Source organism: Ictalurus furcatus, chromosome 18 (genome assembly GCF_023375685.1).
Source record: "Ictalurus furcatus strain D&B chromosome 18, Billie_1.0, whole genome shotgun sequence".
Lineage (NCBI taxonomy): Eukaryota > Metazoa > Chordata > Actinopteri > Siluriformes > Ictaluridae > Ictalurus > Ictalurus furcatus.
In genome coordinates this window covers 5212675-5232077 of record NC_071272.1, presented here as the reverse complement: position 1 = coordinate 5232077, position 19403 = coordinate 5212675, and the positions used below count along the sequence as shown (strand labels likewise).

The window sequence follows — 19403 nt, the reverse complement described above, 5'->3', positions numbered from 1 at the left end:
GCATTACCAAATGCACTTCTCTATTCTAAGCAGCTGAGGCAGGGGCGCAAACACAAAAATACACACATAAGGGCTGGAGAAGCCATCTGTAACTGTAGGAGGACCACTGAAAGCACACAGTCACATACTGACCAACAGCATGGCTCTGTGGTGGAGTCACGTAGCAGCTGAGTTTCAGGAATGCTGCTCTGAGTGTATAAACTAACTGATGTACACAACAGCATTCTACAAGAATGGTTACTCTCAGGCTGTTGTCAGTATAGAAGCTGTGAAGGTATCGCTACAGTATGATTCAGTCTTTGTGTCCTATTTGAGATTAATGTACCAGACCGTGGAATATTCTAGCCTCAAGGAGAGGAGCAGAATTCTGGAGAGATGCCAGTCTTACTGCGACTCTGGCACTTGCTACTTATTTCCACAGTGTGACTCGCACACTCGTGCTGGCACACAATCCGACTGGCACTAAGAAAGACCCTAGAGCCAGGAACAGCTCCGTGATACACCACGCAACTCCAATCTAACAGAGTGAAGCTCGAATTAGCTAACGCCAACTGGCACGGCTGTAAACAGTCAAAAACAAGAAACGCTCACAGATGCACCGTACAAAATGGCCTTCTTTAATGAAGTATCCCATGAGGCTTGTAACAAGAGCAGAGAACACATTCCTATAAAGTAGCCTCTCTCAGACCGAACATCCGTGGCCAAAAGTATAAGGACACCTGACCGCCACTCCCTTATGTGCTTGTTAAACATCCTATTTCAGAACTATGGGCATTAATATGTCATTGGTCCCCACATTTTTACTTTAACAGCCTCCACTCTTCTGGGAAGGCTTACCTCTGGCTGTGGAGCATGGCCGTGAGTGAATTTGTGTGCTTTTAGCCACAAGGTCAGCCATTGACGTCAGGCGAAAAGGCCTGGTGTGCTGTCAGCTTTCAAATTCAATCCAAAGGTGTTCACTGGGGTTGAGGTCAGAACTCTGTGAAGACCACTTGAGTTCTTCCGAACCAACCTTGGCAAAACATGTCTTAACAGACCTCGCTTTGTGTACTCTACAGGGGCACTGTCATGCTGGAACACGTTTAGCTCCAGGGAAGGGAAATTATGATTCTACAGGGTACAAAGACATTCTAGACAACTCTATGCTTCCTACTTTGTGGCAACAGTTTGGAGAAAACCCAAACTTTTGGCCATATAATGTAGCTGCCACTGTATAACCCCTACATTCACACTAGCTAGGTAATAAACACAGTTTTGGTCCATAGTTCCAGTGCAGTACAAGGAGTCTATCAAACTTTCAAGCAACAGGATTATTCTTTTAAGGAAGCTTTCTATTGGCTTCCACTCACTTTAAGTTGTCTTCAATTGAAAATTAAAGATGCGTCTAAACCTTTCTAGTATCTTGCCCTTGTCTGCTGCTAGAAAAATGAGATGTTCTGCCATTTAATCCACAAGCTTGGCTTGCTTCACAGTTTCCAAATGAGCATAAGTAATGACAACATAAATCAGCAACTCAAAAGAACTGCACCATCATTTCATAGGAGATCATTCAAATGAGAAAAATATATTCGAAGTATATTCCCATTGATATAAATATATTTTCTCATATGAATTCATAGGGGTGCCAATAATTGTTGCACACCTATATTTAACAGAGCCTTTTTTTTTTTTGATAAACCTGTGTCGTGTTTGCAATTGTTTGATATCCATGAGAGCAGAGTGTTTCAAAAGGTTAAACAAGAAAGACCATTTTTCACAGCCTTCTTTGCTCATATTTACCAACGGTGCCAATATTAGTGGAGGGCTCTGTATATAAGCAGTGACAATGAACTGGATTATATTAATTATTTATCCTCTGCAATAGATATTACAGTGAGTTATTGCATTAACAGGATGAACAATTGTATTTTTTTGATTGTATCACTGGAAGGAGTCTCCAGTGAGTGAACGACTGTTCATAGCTCATATCTGCTTTGACGTAACAGTAACTAACTTATTTTGCAGACGTTCTTTAAATGTAACTATAAATGGATAAAAGTAAGACGTGTCATTCTGTAATAAATATTTTTTTAAAAAACTGTCATTTGGGGGAAATTGCCATGGTAGAAGAGGAATAAAACCGTTCAGCTTCAGGGTGGTAATAGTAACTGCTTCATCGTATCATCCCGTCCTGATTATATTCCTATAACACCAAACCCCTTACATAATAAATGTCTAGAAAGACTTGAGATGACTTTTTCCATTCACAGCTACTACAAACAGTACAGACTTAGATTTTTTTTTTTTTTTTCGCACTACAAACTCAAGACCTGTGTCATCCAGGCATCTGTTCCATCTTGTGCGACTCAGAGATCCATTACACAAGAGGCCCAGCAATGATATTTATAAATATGTAGTAGCAGAAACATTTTGGTTACTGCCATTTTTTACCACAAGCTCAAAAAGCTTGACAGTGCACACAGGTGACATGAGCGTCCTGTCACCCTCTATTGTGTATGTGCAGTGGAGCTGAAGGAACAAGACATGTCTTCGGCATCTGTTCTGAGGCTAATAGTTAATGTCAGGCAGGTTAATGGCTGCCCCTGTACACTAACACAAACAGACATGGGTGACGGAGTGTGTGTGATGTTCAGGTGATTGTGCAGCATTATGAATCAGCAGGAATCAGTGGAATCCCAGCATGTAGCTGCTATGCTGTTTCATTAACACCTATTACACTCCTTAAAGCGTATGTGTGTGTGTGTGTGTGCTTCTGTTGCTGTGAGTAGTTTCGTATTTCTTTGTAAATAATGAGAGCGTCATCACAAGTAATTACTCACAACTCTCACCATCATTTTATTACAGCATGACATCAGCATTGTGTTCACTGCCAAATACTTCAGGCTAAAGCTCAACAGTGAGTGGAGACAATATTTACACAAAATATTACCAATAAACGGTAATAAAAGTGGCAACAACAAGGTTTGACGCAAGAGAAGCTGCTTTTAAAGGCGCTCTATAATATAAAGTTTATTATTATTATGATTATTAAGAAAGATCATACTATAGCAATTTGTGACTGTTGCCGGTCTCTCAAGTACATAAATGGGTAAGAAATACGAATGGAAAAAAGAATTTTAGATCATAATTTTCTCTCATATTATATTATATTACTATATGTATATATTTATATTTATTATATTTGACCAATTCTATGCCTGTTCATAACGTTCTTCCATTTTTCCTGTAAATAAATAACATGTAACCATGCAGCTCAGTTTGCTGGATGGATGAATGAATGCTTGGATGGATGGATAGTTGGATAGATGGTTGGATGGTTGGATGGATGGATGGATGGATAGTTGGATAGATGGTTGGATGGTTGGATGGATGGATGGATGGATGAATAGTTGGATGGATGGATGGATGGATGGTTGGATGGATGGATAGTTGGATAGATGGTTGGATGGATGGATGGATGGTTGGATGGATAGAAGGAAAGAGGGAAGGAAAACCCTTAGGCCAAACCCATTTTGGGTTCATTTTGTTCCCCCATAACAAATGTAGCTGTAGTAAAATTCCTGCACAGTACAAAAGTATTGTCTTGTTGTTTTTCCAGAAAAAGTCCTTGCTTTGTCCCAGCCTAGTAAGCAAATTATGTATCCAATTAATTGTGCGGCTCTAATTTACTGGTCCAGCAATTCGAGCAAGGTTGTTAAACAAGTCCAGAAGGGACGTGTAACACTTAACAGTTTGCTCGTTAGGTTACTCTTATGTTAATATAGGACAATTGAAGAACCTTGTGATTTTCATGGACAAAAATGACGTTATGGTTTAAAAGTACCACCAAGATGTATTAAGATCCTGGCAGCGTGACAGTCTGAACTGAAACTGAATCAAATTATGACGTGTCTACAGATTCCCATCTCTAGTATCGATGTCTGTTTGCATTGTGTAGTAGTAGCAGATTGACGCACTTAGCTTCTGACTGAAGCAGCTTACCTTTCCATCAATGGTGACCGCAGCGAATACAGTGGAGGAGTACGGAGACCAGGCCACGTCACCCACGGCTGTGTTCAGGTCAAAGGTGAACATGGGGGTCCTGAGAGACACATGGGAGAGGCCTTATGTTAATCCTACTCGGTGGAAATCTCTGGGTGTCTTGGAACAGCAGAGAGAACAGATGCAAGTGAAAAGATTCTGAGGACTGTGCATTAATAATTGCTCTTAAATGCACTCCGTGGGTAGCCAGAATCTAATCCTGCATGGAGAAAGATGTGCACCAAGCAAGAGTAAGAAAACAGTTAGGCAAAAGTTCACTCTCATAATAATAATAATAATAATAATAATAATAATAATAATTAATAATTATGTGTGCCTCAAATTTTTTTTAAACAACCAATTAGACCCTAGTCCTGCCTGCTTGGTTCGTTATGGTTCTTAAGACTGAGGAGTGCGAATTCCCCAGTCAAATTTACTTTGAAAAGAAAGTTAGTGGTAGGTAAATGTCTGTCTTTCACATCCCACAGTCTTTCCCTTTCAGTGAATCCCCCCCACCACACACACACACGCACCAAATCAAGCGCATCATATAATCCTGGTGGCTCAGAGGTGCAGGGAGGTGTTGTCATTCTGAGCAGAGAGAAAGAAGACTGCATCGTCTCCTCAGTCTCCCTCTTTATCACACAGAATCTCTCTCTTTCACTCTCTCTCAAGCCACACTGACCCTGTCCCGGGTGATGCAATAACGTACGGACAGCCGAGAGGGACAGCTATTCACGTCTGGTCTAGAATCTCCACCGACCACAATTCCTAACAAAAACAACCTGATACCACTTCAAATACTAGCCGAGTACCAAAAGTGTACATTTCATGTGCTGTAATCATAAACACTGTCTTGTGCTCATCCCAGGACTCTTATTCACAATGATTAATATTCATTGAGTTGAGTTATTATTCAGGTGTCAGATGTAATTATAAGCACTATTCATACACAGTAAAATGAAGTATCAAGTCCAAGACAGTTTAATTATATCTCATTGAAATTTGTCTTTTAGGCTGTAAATGCACTCAAAGAAACTATGAAATGCCATTCAAGGCCAGTATTAAATATATAAACATGATGCTATTAATTACCTAGTAGGGGGGAGGCCATATTGTTAAATTAAACCAAATTTCAAGTGATAATTACAACTAGGACTATTCATGCAGCAATACATTGACATACATACATTATACTATTATTTAAGTATATTTCAGTTTAATGCTTGCTATTCATATATTTTCTCATTCATAATCCCCTTGTCTTTTTTATTTATTTATTTATTTTTAATTTTTAATTTTTAAACGATCTCATGCTTTTATGTTACATCATATTCCATTTGACAGCAAGGTCAGCATTTTCTATCCCTCAATTTTTTTCTGGCTTAAAAGAAAATACTTGTTTTTCAAGGTAGTGGTCTAGAGAATCTACTCATACTGAAAATCCTTTCGTCACAATTAGTACTATTCTACACCTGTATACTTTTAATGACTTCTAATCGCACTCTCCGGTGTCACCCAGAAGAGAATGTGTTCCCTTTTAAGTCTGGTTCCTCTCAAGGTTTGTTTCTCGAGTTTTCTCAGGGAGCTTTTTCTCAGCACTGTTGCCTCTGGCTTGCTCATTAGAGATCTAAATCCAGATCTCTCTAACGCTGCTTCGTAACACTGTCTGATGTTAAGAAAAGGTGCTATACGAATACAAATGAACACAAACATACGTCTTAAAGGGAGAAATAAAAACTGAAGTAAAACTAACAAAACTGTTGCTAGTTGTTCTAGTGATTATGTGAATCTTCACAGAAAGTGAGATGAGTGTGTGAGCAGGTTAGCATTACATCTCTAACAAAGAGTGGATGAATTTATTACACTTAATGTAGACCTAAGTGGCTCCCCATTTCGCTGAACAGCGCTTCCGCATTTTCACCATCAATACAGCTTACTTTCAAGAACGCAATCCAGTCCAAAATGCATGCCTACAAAAGACTCGTTCAATTATTTACGATCGTTGTAGGAGAGATGACCGCTGTCTATTTCCTTCTTTACTGCACTAGAGCCCTCTGCTGGTGAACTTGGGTTGAACCGGTAAACCTGTCTTAGAAACTACATCCCAGAATAATGTGACTCCAGCATGCATAGTGCGCTTTGTCAAAATGACATCGTAATTATAATCATCACTCACCCAGGGGTCTCTCTTTGGCAGACTGGGACTGGCTAACTGATTTGTCAAATCATTGTCTTGACAAGCTAATTATGTTTATTTTAATAACAACTGTAGGAGTTAAATGCATTTAATGTACGCTTGCTATTTTTAACGTAAAGATAAATAGAGTTTTGATGGTTTCTATGGAGCGAGGCTATGAAATGTTTCTTCCAATTGGCCGAAAGATACTGATTACTATTCTATAAGAGCAGCTCTGACAGTAGTCACATGTTTTTATTAATGTGCTTGCTCTAAAACATTAACGTTTTGATAGTAACGATTCATTCCCATAGAATAAGCCAACAGACATAAACAAATATAAAAACACAAAGAAGTATAACTGTTAACATGATGAAACTTTAGGTAAGGAAATATATAACATTTATGGAAGGAGTCTCCAGTGTCAGCACTTTGTAATGCTCACATTTAAAACCTTATGCTCTCACATAAAATGGTTAGCTGTGTAAATGAATTTTTTGTTAACTTCAATAGAGCCTTGTGAGGTAACGTTTATAGCTGCTATAATGTATGTGAAAACTTGTCTCACAGATGTAATAAACAGATATTTAGCAAATATGAAATGTTAATGGTTGACAAATTGCTGTGGTATAAGAGGAATAAAACACTTCAGAACATTAAAAAATAAACAACTTCAGGGTCGTAACAGAAACTCCGCTTTGCAGTAGACCACATCTCTTTTATTCCTTACATAACATGGTCTTTGGTTTATGTTTGCCGTGATGTTGCTGTGATGCTCTGTAATACAAAGGCGTACGTACGTGATCGTGTGGTCCCATATCTTGACAGCCCAATCCGAGCTACAAGAGATGAACACTTTCGGATGGAAGTGGTTCCACTTCACGGCATCGACAGACAGGCTGTGTGCAGTGTACGTCTCCAGGAACTGGCTAGAGTAGGATTTGGAGCACTGCAAACCAAAACATGGAACCAGGCTTAGATATCATCCATTCGTAACATTCACACACAAACTTCGAATTTCACTCATCCCCCGTGGGAGATTTTGAACATTTTGCACTACACTAAGTGTGTTAATCAGTGCCACTGGAATGCTTCGTTCCTTCATCTCTTCTTTTCATTCCTTACTGTTAGAAATGCGAAACAAGGATGCACTAAAAGGATGCAATACATGATATGCAAGGAAGGTTTAGAAGAACAACAATAACTCCAGAAAGGCAGCAAAATTGCCTGTTATTCTTCAGAGAGAGAGAGAGAGAGAGAGAGAGAGAGAGAGCATGAGAGAGAGACTAAAGCCTGAGCTGTGTCTCTGCGATAGAGAGGATTAGACCGCTCCTGAAAGCACTACTCCACAATATCCTCACCACACAGATACAGCTCAGCTTGCTTTTTCAAATGCCACGGATTTATCACCTCTATCCGAGGGGCAACCCTAAAGCTCCATAAGGCTCCATGCAAAAATGTGAAAATACTGCATAACCCAGACTTTATATTTTGCAGAGGTGTAAACGGAGCAGTCGGCAACACTTACGTTACATCACACATAATATTATCAACTCGGGCCTACATAAGAAGGTAATAATTGCACCCAAGTCCCCTCAGCATCAATAAAGTGAGATGGGTGTAGAATTTTTACGATTTGGTAACTTTTTTGCCAGGCACTAGGGATTCTAGTGTGTCCCTACAGCACAACATTCATATCTGCAGTAAAGTATGCAAATCTCTGCAGTATTTACCTCATTCCAGTTTCCCATGTATATTTCATGTTATACTTTGATCGAAGTAGTACACTGCATATTATACTATAGTGTAAATAAATGATGCAAGAGGTGATGCTGGGTGTTTGTGTCTTTGTATCTTTAAGAATTTATTTGAACAAGCCACCATATATCCCTAAGTTATGGCTAGTTTAAAAAAAAAAAAAAAAAAAAGGTATTTTAAATTGTATTTACTGAGCTTTGTCTAAGTATGTTGTCAATTTATGTACTTAATTAAAATATGCTAAAACATTATATTAATCTCAAAAGATTAAACAAAGTATACTTGCATCATAAAATTGTGTTAGTATGTTTACATCAATACACACCATAAAATATTCATATACTATACGTGTTTTCATAAAAATTTCAAATACATTTCTTGTATATTTTTGGACAGTGTGTTAAAAACGATTAGTATAGTAATGCAATTAAGCACAACTTTAACAAAGACCATTTGGAAGTGCATTTTTGTAATGTTTTATAGAAATTATCAAATATATTTTGTTTACCTATAAAATACTTAGGGGTAGAGTATTAAAACACTTTCAAACTTTTAATTGATATTTTGGACCATCTGTTGTTGTCCCAAGACAACCTTTAAAAACAAATGCTGTGTTTGTCATTTAAAACCAGTTAAAACTAGTTTGGGATTCTTCTGAAATGATGTATTGTTAGTAAGTAATCTGTTCATAAGTTAAACCCAGTGGAGTGCTCTTTTAATGATAAACTTCAGAGACAGTTGTTACTGACTTTGTGGATTTTCCCCTCTTCAGTGCCAACGAGGAAAAGGTAGTCGATCTGTTTATGGAAATCAAAAGACGTTCCGCAGGCTGGAATAGAAAAGAAGATAGCATTGACGAGCGTCCGGATGTTGTGCAGGGACAATACTGTAGATTCCAAAATCAACGTGGTCAAAGCAAAATAAGTGAACTCTATGCAGGAGTTTAAAGGAAGAATGCTCATGGCAGTTATTTGTAAGCTCATCCCCCCAAGCTGAATGCTAAATGATTAATGATGTAATGAGGTGTTGGTGGCTGATTATTACCCATGTCAGGGATCTTCATGTACTCTTGTCCTTCTGAAACAGCCCCATTTATAGAGAGTTTTATGATATCTGTGAAGAGCAGCTCGTTCTGAAAAACCAAAGGAATTTCCGTTATTAAATCACATAGAGCCTGAAGACAAAAAAAAGCTGAGAACTGTAGCTATTAAACACACCTTCACAAGAGTCCACGATACCACACGGCCATCGGAGGAGACTGAGCAGAAATTATGATTCTTGTCTATGTCATCATTCTGCCACTTTACCTGGTGGGATGTCACAAGACAAAATGTGATTCTTTCAGGACATGACAGAATAAAATGGTCAGTCTTACCCTGCCATACAGGGCTCTGTGAATTGGATGTTATTATGGAAACTATAAGGTATTAGAACTAGCACAGAAATATGTGATTTGCATTGTAGCCGGCACTGCTGTCTGAGCTTCTGACCAATCAGGTTTGAGAATGGTATAAATGGCAATAATAATAATGAAAAAAAACAACATTTTTATTTGATCTTTCTCCATGTTCTCTGTGTTGCTGTACATTTGGTGCACACTGAAATCTGTTATGCAGTTTGCATCACTTCTGATAATTGTCATGATTACTGTAACTGGTGCTAAAACACTAACGGAGCGCCCCCTACCTGCCAGACCGGGTCAGTGTGTTTGCCCGACTTGGCGGTGCTCTTATAAACAGGCTGAGGTCTGTCTTCCTTCAGGTTATACACTGCAACGCTGCCATCATAGAAACCCACCGCCACCAGGTAGGACAGCTGTTTGTGGATATCCAGACACATGACCCCAGATGTAGTGTGGAAAATGTACTCTGGGTAGGTGGAGTTCTTCAGGGAGTAGAAGAGCAGCATGCCTCGACCCTGCTTAGTGAACTCATCTTGGACGAAAAAGAAATTTGCGTTTTGAAGGAATATTTAAGCACAAAATGACTGTTTAAAACTCTAAAGGTGAACTCACATGACCCGAGTCCTACAGCAAACAGGTCTTTGTATTTCTGATTCCTGGATGTAAAGAGAAATGAACAGTTTGTTTAGTTTACCAGTTTAATGGGTGTTGAACAGTGATGTTTGTTGTTGTACATTGTATACAGACCAGCAGAGCGCGGTTACTGAGAGATGTTTGGCTTTGTCATACTGGAACTTCCACAATGGCAGAAGAGTGCCCTCTTGTTCTCGAAACTCATCTGACGCATCCTCAAAGTATTTAAAATCTAACATGGACAAAGGACAGGAGAAAAGCAGTCTGACACGTTGTGAACACTTACATGATAATTTTATATATGATAGAGTAATTACCCTGAGCGATGTCATCAAAGGTGTTCTGAGTCACCATGCGCCCGATAATCTTGGCCACCTTCGCCACTTTGGTAATATCATCGCTCTGAATGATAAAGGAGATCATTGTGATGTGTTACAGTCAGCCTACTAGTCATGTCCTATTTACACAGCTCATCCTTTATGTCATTAATGAGTGAAAGAATGCCTTTCATGAACACAAATGACTCAAAGCTCCTACCTGATTCTCCACCAACACTGTCTTCTTCTTCCCTTTGTCTTCCTCCTTCTTAGATGAAAGGGTCTTCTGTTTCTCTTTGCTCTTCTCCTGCTTTTGGAGCTCCTCCACATAGGCATCATAGATCTCCCACTGCCAACACACACAAAGCATTTGTACGTGTATAAGGTTTTATTTATTTCCTTATCAGAATGGGCCTCATTTATAAAGCTGGTTACAAACGAATTCACTCGCAATTTGTGTGAAGAATTTGAAACTCCTGTTAGGTTGGAAAAACTTTCATATCCTATGAGAGATAGGAGAGGCACGAGATACGTGACAAACACACACGTTTGAACGTAAAACTTATTAAACATAATGGTTTCCCTGAGTGATGTACTTTGGTGTCCATGATCACCCGGGCACAGTGTAGATATTTTTTATTTCTCAGTTTTCATGCCACACTGGGGTTTTTTTTTTTGTTGTTTTTTAAAAAAACCTTTTCTTAACCCTTTCTAACAGTATACTTGTGTTCCATTCCTCCAGTGGAACGGAAATTGACTTATCAGACATTTTCAGTCAGTTTAAACAAATGAATTATTTTCTTGTTGCAAATCTGTTATAAGATTAGTCTGGACACTGTTAGGTTTCTGTGTGTAGAGTCTCATGACTTTGTGTTTAGTTGCTGGTGAGCAGGGCAATGGGAAACAGGAGGAGCCCCCTGCTGGCCAAACAATCCACACAATGCATAATAACATTTTTAAACCTATTAGGCTAATTCCATTTTTTGGCCTCTGTCCCACCTAATTCACCTTTTGTACTTTAGACATCAGTAAAAAATCATTTCCACTTCTGCTTGTAAGAATTTATTTATTTTATATATTTTTTGCACTTTCAGTTTGCTGGGACCTTTGCCCTTTGTGGAGTTTTGTAGGTGTCACCAAATGCAAATGAGTTAGTGGCTTTCATCAGCATGCACACGTGAGTATGAAGAAAAAGAAACTTTTGTAAATCTGGCAGAAATTTTTGGGATCACTAAAAGAATGATACATTAGGACGAGTATCGTTACAAGTATTTAAGGTATTGTTTTGAGAGACTGAATGAATGGTTTATGCTTTTAGGATTGAGTAATGTTAAACATTAAAAAGCCTGTTATGTGATAAATCCTATAACAGATATATCACTGTATTAACCTTAATCTTCATTGCAGACCCAATGTAGACACAATTACAGTATATCTTATATATCATCACACAGCTATGAAATGGCTTAATTACAAAAGTCACAGTTTTATTTACCTGCTCTTACCTGATTGACTGTAGCGGAGAAGGTGGCACGAGGAGGAGGTTCAGTTTGGCAGGCTCTTTCCTGCAGAAATATAAATAATTTGGTTTTGGTTTCCAATGAAATCTTGATGTGTGGTCCTTTTCTGTCTAGTACAGAGATACACATTCATGCGATTTTAAAAACTGTATTATTATTATTATTATTATTATTATTAGGGATGTGAAAGTACTCAAATTGTTTACTCAAGTAAAAGTGCAATTACTCATCTAAATAAATACTCTGGTAAAAATGACACAGCTTTAAATTCTTCCTTTGATTTAAAGCAGAATATCTTTGAAAAACTCTTTTAAAATGTACTAAAAGTATGAAAATAAACGTATAAGAAGCTCAAAAGTATATCTTTTAACAAAAATCCACGGAACACGGGTTAGGGTGTTGATTTCTATAACAGCAGCTCTGACGGTAGGTCTGGTTGTAAGGCAAATCACGGGTTTGCACTTGTTCTAGTACGATATTGTTAATATATACTCTATAGTAATACCAAATTCACTTGGACTTATGGAAGGAGTCTCCAGTATCAGTGCTTTGTAACAGTAAGTTTTCCGCCATGGAACAGAAGACTTTGCAGTTTCTCTGTAACCTGACATGTTAACAGGAAGTAGCTTGTTTCGTGGATGTTCCTCAACATTAAATGTAACTATAAATGGATAAAAAAAAAGTAAAACGTGTTGCTATTTAATTTTGAACAATCTGATTGCTGTCAAATGGTTGCGGTAACATTTATAGACGTTCCACTTTAGTTAATTAATTAACTTCATGTCACATTACACCAGCCCATCACTGATTAATTCCCTATAATGGTATGCGGGCAAGTGTTTTACTCCTTACTTAAATGAACTGTGGTAGAGAAAACACTGCAGGATTGACTAGGCTGAATCTTACTCGCTGAGGGTTGTTGAGCGTCTGTGATGCTCTTTCGCTGAAGTTGAACTGGTTGGTGATTTTGCGCTCTTTCTTCCCCACTTGGACGTCCACGCTGTCTGATCTCTCCTCTCCAGCGCCATCTTCTCCATCACCCGCATCCTCAACCCCATCAGCCTGCATAACAACACGACTATTCAACACTCCATCGCCTCTATGACGCATCCGTTTGACTTCATTTCATCTTACAACGTGCTGCTAAGAGTATTGTTTTTATTACCGGAGTCTCAGGCTTGTCCTCATTTTCTGCCATGTTTTCTGTTTCTGTGACTGTTTGTTCTAAAACCATAAGCAATTCAGTCATTATTAATACGATATCATGATGGGTTTATTCATGTTTACTCTGACAGATGGTAACCGTCCTACCTTCTGCAAAGCCTTGCCTAGCTCTTTGCCTTCGAGCCTCATCAGAATCCTTGTGAACAAGGTTCCCCTCCAGCACAAAGTGAACAGCCAAATGATCCACGCTGCTGATCGGCTTATAGGAGCGGTCCTGAGGAACGTACGGCGTGTTTAGTGGCATGACCTGTATGATATGTGTTTAGGAAATAGCGATAAAAGTGATGCAAATTTGGAAACACTTTACTTTGAAGCTGTATCTGACAATATTCTGTGGGGCATGTGGATTGTTTGCTGTCAGTATTCTTGTGAACTCCTCTTTCAGCTCCTAAGAGACAAAAGAAAAAAGAAAAATAGTTAATTAGCATAAAATCTGAAGGGGGGGAAAAAACAACATTAGATCTTAGCAGACCTCAGCTTCAAAAACAGAATTATAATTATTGTCTCAGCCGAGAGTGTGATTTTTTTTTCTCTCTTGTCAATCAAATAACTCTAGAGACTTACATGCCTACACACATTATTAATAATTATACCACAATGCTGTTGAATTATTGATTCTCACTGGTGGTGATATTTATAATTCATATTAATAGGCTACATGAAAAAAAAGAAACTTTGTAATTGTTTGTAACTTCATATGGTGAAGTTTTCTGTCACAAGATGTTTATTTAGCTATCTGTTTAGTATTTTTTGGCTTTGTAATTTCAAGAAAGAGGAGGGGGGTTGGAAGAGACTGGTTTTGGGGACAATCGTTTATACTATAGCTGCTATAATGTAAGCGCTAACAGGAGCTAACTTGTTTCATGGATGTTCCACAGCATTAAATGTAACCTTAAAGGATAAAAAAAATACAAAGGGTCATTCTTTCATTTAAAAAAAAAAAAAAAAGGTTAGTATCGGCAAATTACCGTGATACACGAAGAATAAAACATATCAGAACGTGCTGTTTTTGGAAAATAATCGATGTTGAGGTAATTATTTTCCTATAACAGCACACACTTAAATGTGAAATGTTCCAAAGTGTTTGGGACCCTACACAAAATAGAAAACGATTAGTAGACGGGTCCGCTTAAAAGTACACTGTAAAACATTTCAGGTGGTTAAACTTAGAGACAAAAGTTCACTTGCTGCGTTAAAAACGTGAGTAAACTCAACTTGAAGATAAACTTTGTTTCGACTCAAAAGGTTACCTTTGACAAGTTTTCCAAGTCAAGACAATGATTACTTTAGGTTTGATTTTTGAAAACTTATAAACTTGTTCAACATCTAAAACTTGACTTAAAGAGGAGAATAAAGTTCACATAACGTAATGGGGCTATCATCTTTTACAGTGTAATGCCACCCTCTACAAGAATAAAGTTAATTACTTTGTACTATTTATTTCATATTTTATTAAGCGCCATTATTTATGTTTCTAAATGTGCAATCTTTTTTCACTTTAATGCATAAATATGTGTTTAAAAAACAGCCACAGAGACAACAAATCCAACACAACTCCACCATGAAAACCTACTCAGCTGTTTAAAAAAAAAAAAAAGTTTCACATTAACCAGATAGACATAAAAAAAAGGCACTTTTGTGCAACGGCTTCTCAGCCATTTCAAGATGCAATCCTATTTCAGGAAGAGCATAGTGCTCCATCAAATCTGTGTTCCAAATAATTACTTCAGACAATGGTATGCCGAGTACCTGGGTTTAAAACTCAATAAAAATATAATACGTTAATCAGAGTATAAACATTTACATTTTCAAAACTGCACTCATGTAACAGACTGATCAAATCTCCCAGGCATTTCATTTCTGTTCAGATATTCTCAGCAGGTGGTCCTACAGTATTTTGTTCACCTCTGGCTTGCTCATCTGGATTTCTGTAAAGCTGCTTTGTGGGGAAAAAAAAAAAGTGCTATACAAATACAACTGAATTTACTTGGCATGCATCCAACTCCAATCTGTGTTCAACTTACCTTCATATATCAACAATCATATGCTGATATGAAGCAAAACGCCCATTAAAACGAACTTCTCTTTCCAAAGTATCTTCTACAAAGACCAGATATGACCTAACTGGGTGGCGGAGAAGCACCCAAGCAAAAAGCAGCCACATATGAAGAGGGATGATTTACTATAACATCACCTTTATAACATGGCTACTAGCTCTGGTCAAACAGCAGTCCTTCAAAAACTTGTTTCAATAGGCACAAATGTTCTTGTACAATTAAATTGTTAGTTTGTTTCAATGTTTCAAATAAATCATTTTTAAAAATAGCAAAAAAATTACAACATTAAAACGTTCAAATAAAAAGAAGACTTTACGGACTTGTGTGAGGTATTTGTGCAATACTGTGCAACAGGGCCGGAGTGGGACTCAGTTTCAGCCCTGGAGTTTCATGCTTTAGACCGGCCCACGTTAGTTCACGACTGACTATATAAAAATAATGTAATTAAAACCTCAGTATATAAGTCTGCAATAGTGCACTGTTCTCTACAGCCTTGTAATTCATTGTATTTTTCAAAAATATCATCATTTCCATTTCAGTGCAAATACAGTAGCCTAATATCTGAATATATATTCTGTGCAAAATTGTTCACAGAGATCCAATCCTTAAACACAAATAAAGAATAAAACAAGTATTGCACTGTTCTCTGCAAGAATTCTTTTCACAGTATAACTTTCTAATGATGGCTTCATCTCTTTTTACTCAGCATAAGTGTAGCTTCAAGGAAACATGGCCAACCCTAAAACATTAATAAACGCCGGAGCAATGCACTGGTCTCTGCAACTTTATTTATCAGTGTCATTGTGCAAAGACATGAGAATTTCAATCCTTTGGTGAATGTGTTTCCAGTCTTTCATGCCTCCCTTTATGAAAAGGCCATCACTTACCAAAGGTGCAAATGCCAAACAAGCAGAACAGTACAGAGATTGTTTTTGTTTTTTCACAGTAAGTCAGCCACTTGCGGTTTGTTCCATCTTTGCTATTGAAAACCTTTGGTATAGGAACATTTGGGGTTTGTTGAGGAAGATAAGAAAAAAATGTATGTATATCTTGTGACTGAGGTCGAGCAAAGTGATCAAAACTATCAACAGAATCATCTTCATCTGCCTTGTTCCTAGCTTGTGGTTCTGGGTTCTGCTGCTGAATTGTTGCCTCTGTTATCAGTCCCTGAGTAGACTCTGCTCTCCCTTTCACACTTCCTTCTGTATCCCTAGACTCGAGTGCACCTTAATCACAATAAAAAAGCATTCTGTAAGCTTTAACATATTTGACATGGAAAGCACGTTTTAATTTAAACTACTAAAATATCCAAATGGCAAAATATGCAGGTTATTTCATATGACTTTTATCCTATTCCCTTTCAATCATGGGCTTTGTATATTTAAGCTACTATCTTTTGATAAAAAACATAATGGGTCACTAAAACCAGGGCATAGAAAGTTATTATAGGCCTATTGTAACTGATGTGATCATGTTTCCTTATTCACACACCGTGGTACAACCGCTTACCTATGTCTTCCACAGTGAGAGCATCAATCTCCTGCATAGGCCTACAACTGGGTCCTGGCTCTGCTTCTGACACTAAATCAAATTTTACAAATTGTCATGTTTCTCACCACAAATCTCCCCTTTTTACAAAGCTTTCTGATCAAGTCATCAGTTTCACTAATGTAGTGCTGTATCATCTGGTATCATTCATTATCTCAGGGCATTTTTTATTGAGCAGGTGTAGCCTACACCACACTCTTCATTAATATTAATCCTTCTAATTCTTATACTCACTCAATGAGCAATAGAGGCTGCTGCTGCTGAAGAGCTACAAGAAAAAGTTTGATACATAAACATGAATGGTGGTTTGCAGACAGCGTTGTTTTGCACAGCTGCTAGCATCTTGCACTGCTCCTAACTAGCTTAACGTTAGCTTACCGCTCGTCTCATCGTCCTCATTTGGTGTGCCGGTGAAAAAGCGGCTCAGTTTTGTACATTTGGCATCAGTTTGAAGAGCTTTCTTTTTTTAAATCTTGCCTTTTCAGCACCGGCTTTGCGCTTACTATTATCCAATTTAGCCTACATCCTGCATCAACAACAAGCACCACTGACTGAAGTTTACAAGTTACGTTTCTTTTTTAGCAAGGTGCCACTGTCGGGGGAGACAAAAGATAATTACGTCATCATTAAACTGCAGGCTGCACTCTTCGAGTGGCTGCGGGAAAATAATAAATAAGAAGAGTGGGGCTGCGGTAAAATAGTGCAGGCAGCCTAGGGACATTATCCATATTTCAACCCAGTGCCATGACAACACCGGCCCTCGCGGCCCAAAAAACAGACCGGCCCAGCAGGAATTCTCCCGGTGCTCCCGATTAGCCAATCCGGGCCTGCCGTGCAAGATATTTTGCAACATTAGAATAAGGTCAGAGGAGAATGGTCAAACTGGTTTGAGCTGACAGGAACGCTATAGTAACTCTTTACAAGCGTGGTGTGCAGAAAAGCTTCTCAAAATGCTTGTATTAAAGTGTCCAGTGAGTATAAAAACTGCGGTCCACACATTTTGCAAAATGATCCTCTGTATTGCCTTTCTAAGTCTTTTCATGTTTTGTTTTACCTTCAAAACATTTTATTTCACACATGAATTAATTTGTTTCAAAGATTGAACATACAGCCCAGATTTGAACGTGCTATATGTTAAAATGTTTCCTCACCCACCCTTAAAGGTTCTTTGGTAGCAGAACCTTACAACACAACACAGTATTTCCCTATCAATTCCAAATAGACCCCTTTATTATCTAAGAAAACCTTTAAGAAACCCTTTTCTTCTAAGACTGTTCTCACCGCCTCAGTCAGGTCCAGCTGGTCTGGCGGTTTAACCAGAGTCTTCCCCTGCATCCACTCGTCTCCGTCTCCGGTCTCCGTTCCATCCTCGTCGTCCTGCTCAGTGAAAAAAAACAGTGTGTTTATTTGACACGAATTATACATATGATATAGGTCACTCCGTGAAAACTGCAGCCAAACCGTGACGTGAGGGTAAAATTCCAGAAAAAGGGATTTTGAAGAACACTACCACCTTTACGCTGACATTACCATCAGACGTAATGGCATACGGGTCAAAAGATAACATCTGCACTCAAACATGAGTTATGAGGCATCAAATGAGGCATTATGAATTAAATTCTTAAAAATAGGAAAACATTTAACAAGTCAATAAATAACATTAACAGAAGTTTGAAAATAATCAACAGTTCTCAGAGCTCAAGATCTGTTAACTATTACCAGATAACTCTTTAGTCTATTTCTGATACAATCAAAACGTTTCATAACACTGAGGTCGAGATTTTCTCGGGTACAGAGTGCATCACTAGGAAGTTATGGTACGAACACATTAGTTAATTTAGTTTTTACGATAATGTGGTTGCAATATATATTAATTGAGTGACTTTAAACCATCCACTATACACTGCAGGAAATGACATGTAAAACATGGTGTAACACATGGGGGGATGCCCATCGCAGGGCATAATCACACACACACTACGGACAATTTATAGATGCCAATCAGCCTACAACACTTGTCTTTGGACTGGTGGAGGAAACCGAAGTACCCGGAAGAAACCCCCAAAGCACAGGGGAGAACATGCAAACTCCACGCACACAGGGAGGAGCCAGGAATCAAACCCCCAATCCTGGAAGTGTGAGGCAAACGTGCTAACAGAGACAGAGACATATTGTTGTTACAAATGGAAACCTTGTTTTTATTACAACAGATTGAACATAACCCATGCAGACACCAACGCTTACATTCGCTTACATTAAGTTTTAAAAGACCTTGCACCCAAAACGGAACAACCGTTCCCATAGATAATCATTAAGTAGCCTCTGTACTGAAATAAGAAGACTTTTATTACAGGTAAGGGTAGGAATTAAAAAAAAAGAAAAAAAAAGAATGACTTTATTAGGTAAGGTAAGTAATGTCAGTCTTTCCAACACTAATTAATGGGGAGAATTTAGAAAGACATTACGTTCTTACAGCAGTTAGGAACCGGATGACATTGAAATGATCTTATGTATAGCTCGAGGTGTAACACCTTACATTAATCATGATATTTAACAATATTCACTGCTATGTTAAAGTTGATATTGCAGATGATTGATAAACATGTGAATGGCTGCAGTTTTCATGGAGTGACTCACATGGAGAGTTCAAACTAACCTTCTTTTTACTGGAGACTTTGGCTCCCTTAACAGCAGGTGCTTTTAATTGGGACTGAGTGTTAGGTCCCTGTGTGAGACAATAAAAAC

General features: G+C 38.2%; 1 protein-coding gene across 13 annotated transcripts in view; it reads right to left on the bottom strand.

The window, feature by feature from the left end:
• dnai1.2 (dynein, axonemal, intermediate chain 1, paralog 2) overlaps positions 1 to 19403 on the bottom strand; it is a 34108-nt gene that overhangs the window by 14091 nt on the left and 614 nt on the right. The window contains exons 1-21 of one of the 13 annotated variants that reach the window (XM_053648789.1): positions 19315 to 19357; positions 17940 to 18035; positions 16620 to 16691; positions 15431 to 16336; positions 15078 to 15173; positions 14858 to 14989; positions 13361 to 13441; positions 13141 to 13267; positions 12995 to 13053; positions 12736 to 12891; positions 11815 to 11874; positions 10530 to 10658; positions 10310 to 10394; positions 10107 to 10224; positions 9972 to 10015; positions 9644 to 9891; positions 9175 to 9264; positions 9002 to 9089; positions 8707 to 8786; positions 7000 to 7148; positions 3982 to 4081 (exon numbers count right to left, since the gene is read on the bottom strand). In XM_053648789.1, coding sequence (XP_053504764.1) covers positions 3982 to 4081; positions 7000 to 7148; positions 8707 to 8786; positions 9002 to 9089; positions 9175 to 9264; positions 9644 to 9891; positions 9972 to 10015; positions 10107 to 10224; positions 10310 to 10394; positions 10530 to 10658; positions 11815 to 11874; positions 12736 to 12891; positions 12995 to 13053; positions 13141 to 13267; positions 13361 to 13441; positions 14858 to 14911 — 1668 coding nt within the window. In that variant the 5' untranslated portion in view covers positions 14912 to 14989; positions 15078 to 15173; positions 15431 to 16336; ... (1 more) ...; positions 17940 to 18035; positions 19315 to 19357. The other 12 variants (XM_053648787.1, XM_053648788.1, XM_053648792.1 and 9 more) reach the window with 12 other exon arrangements.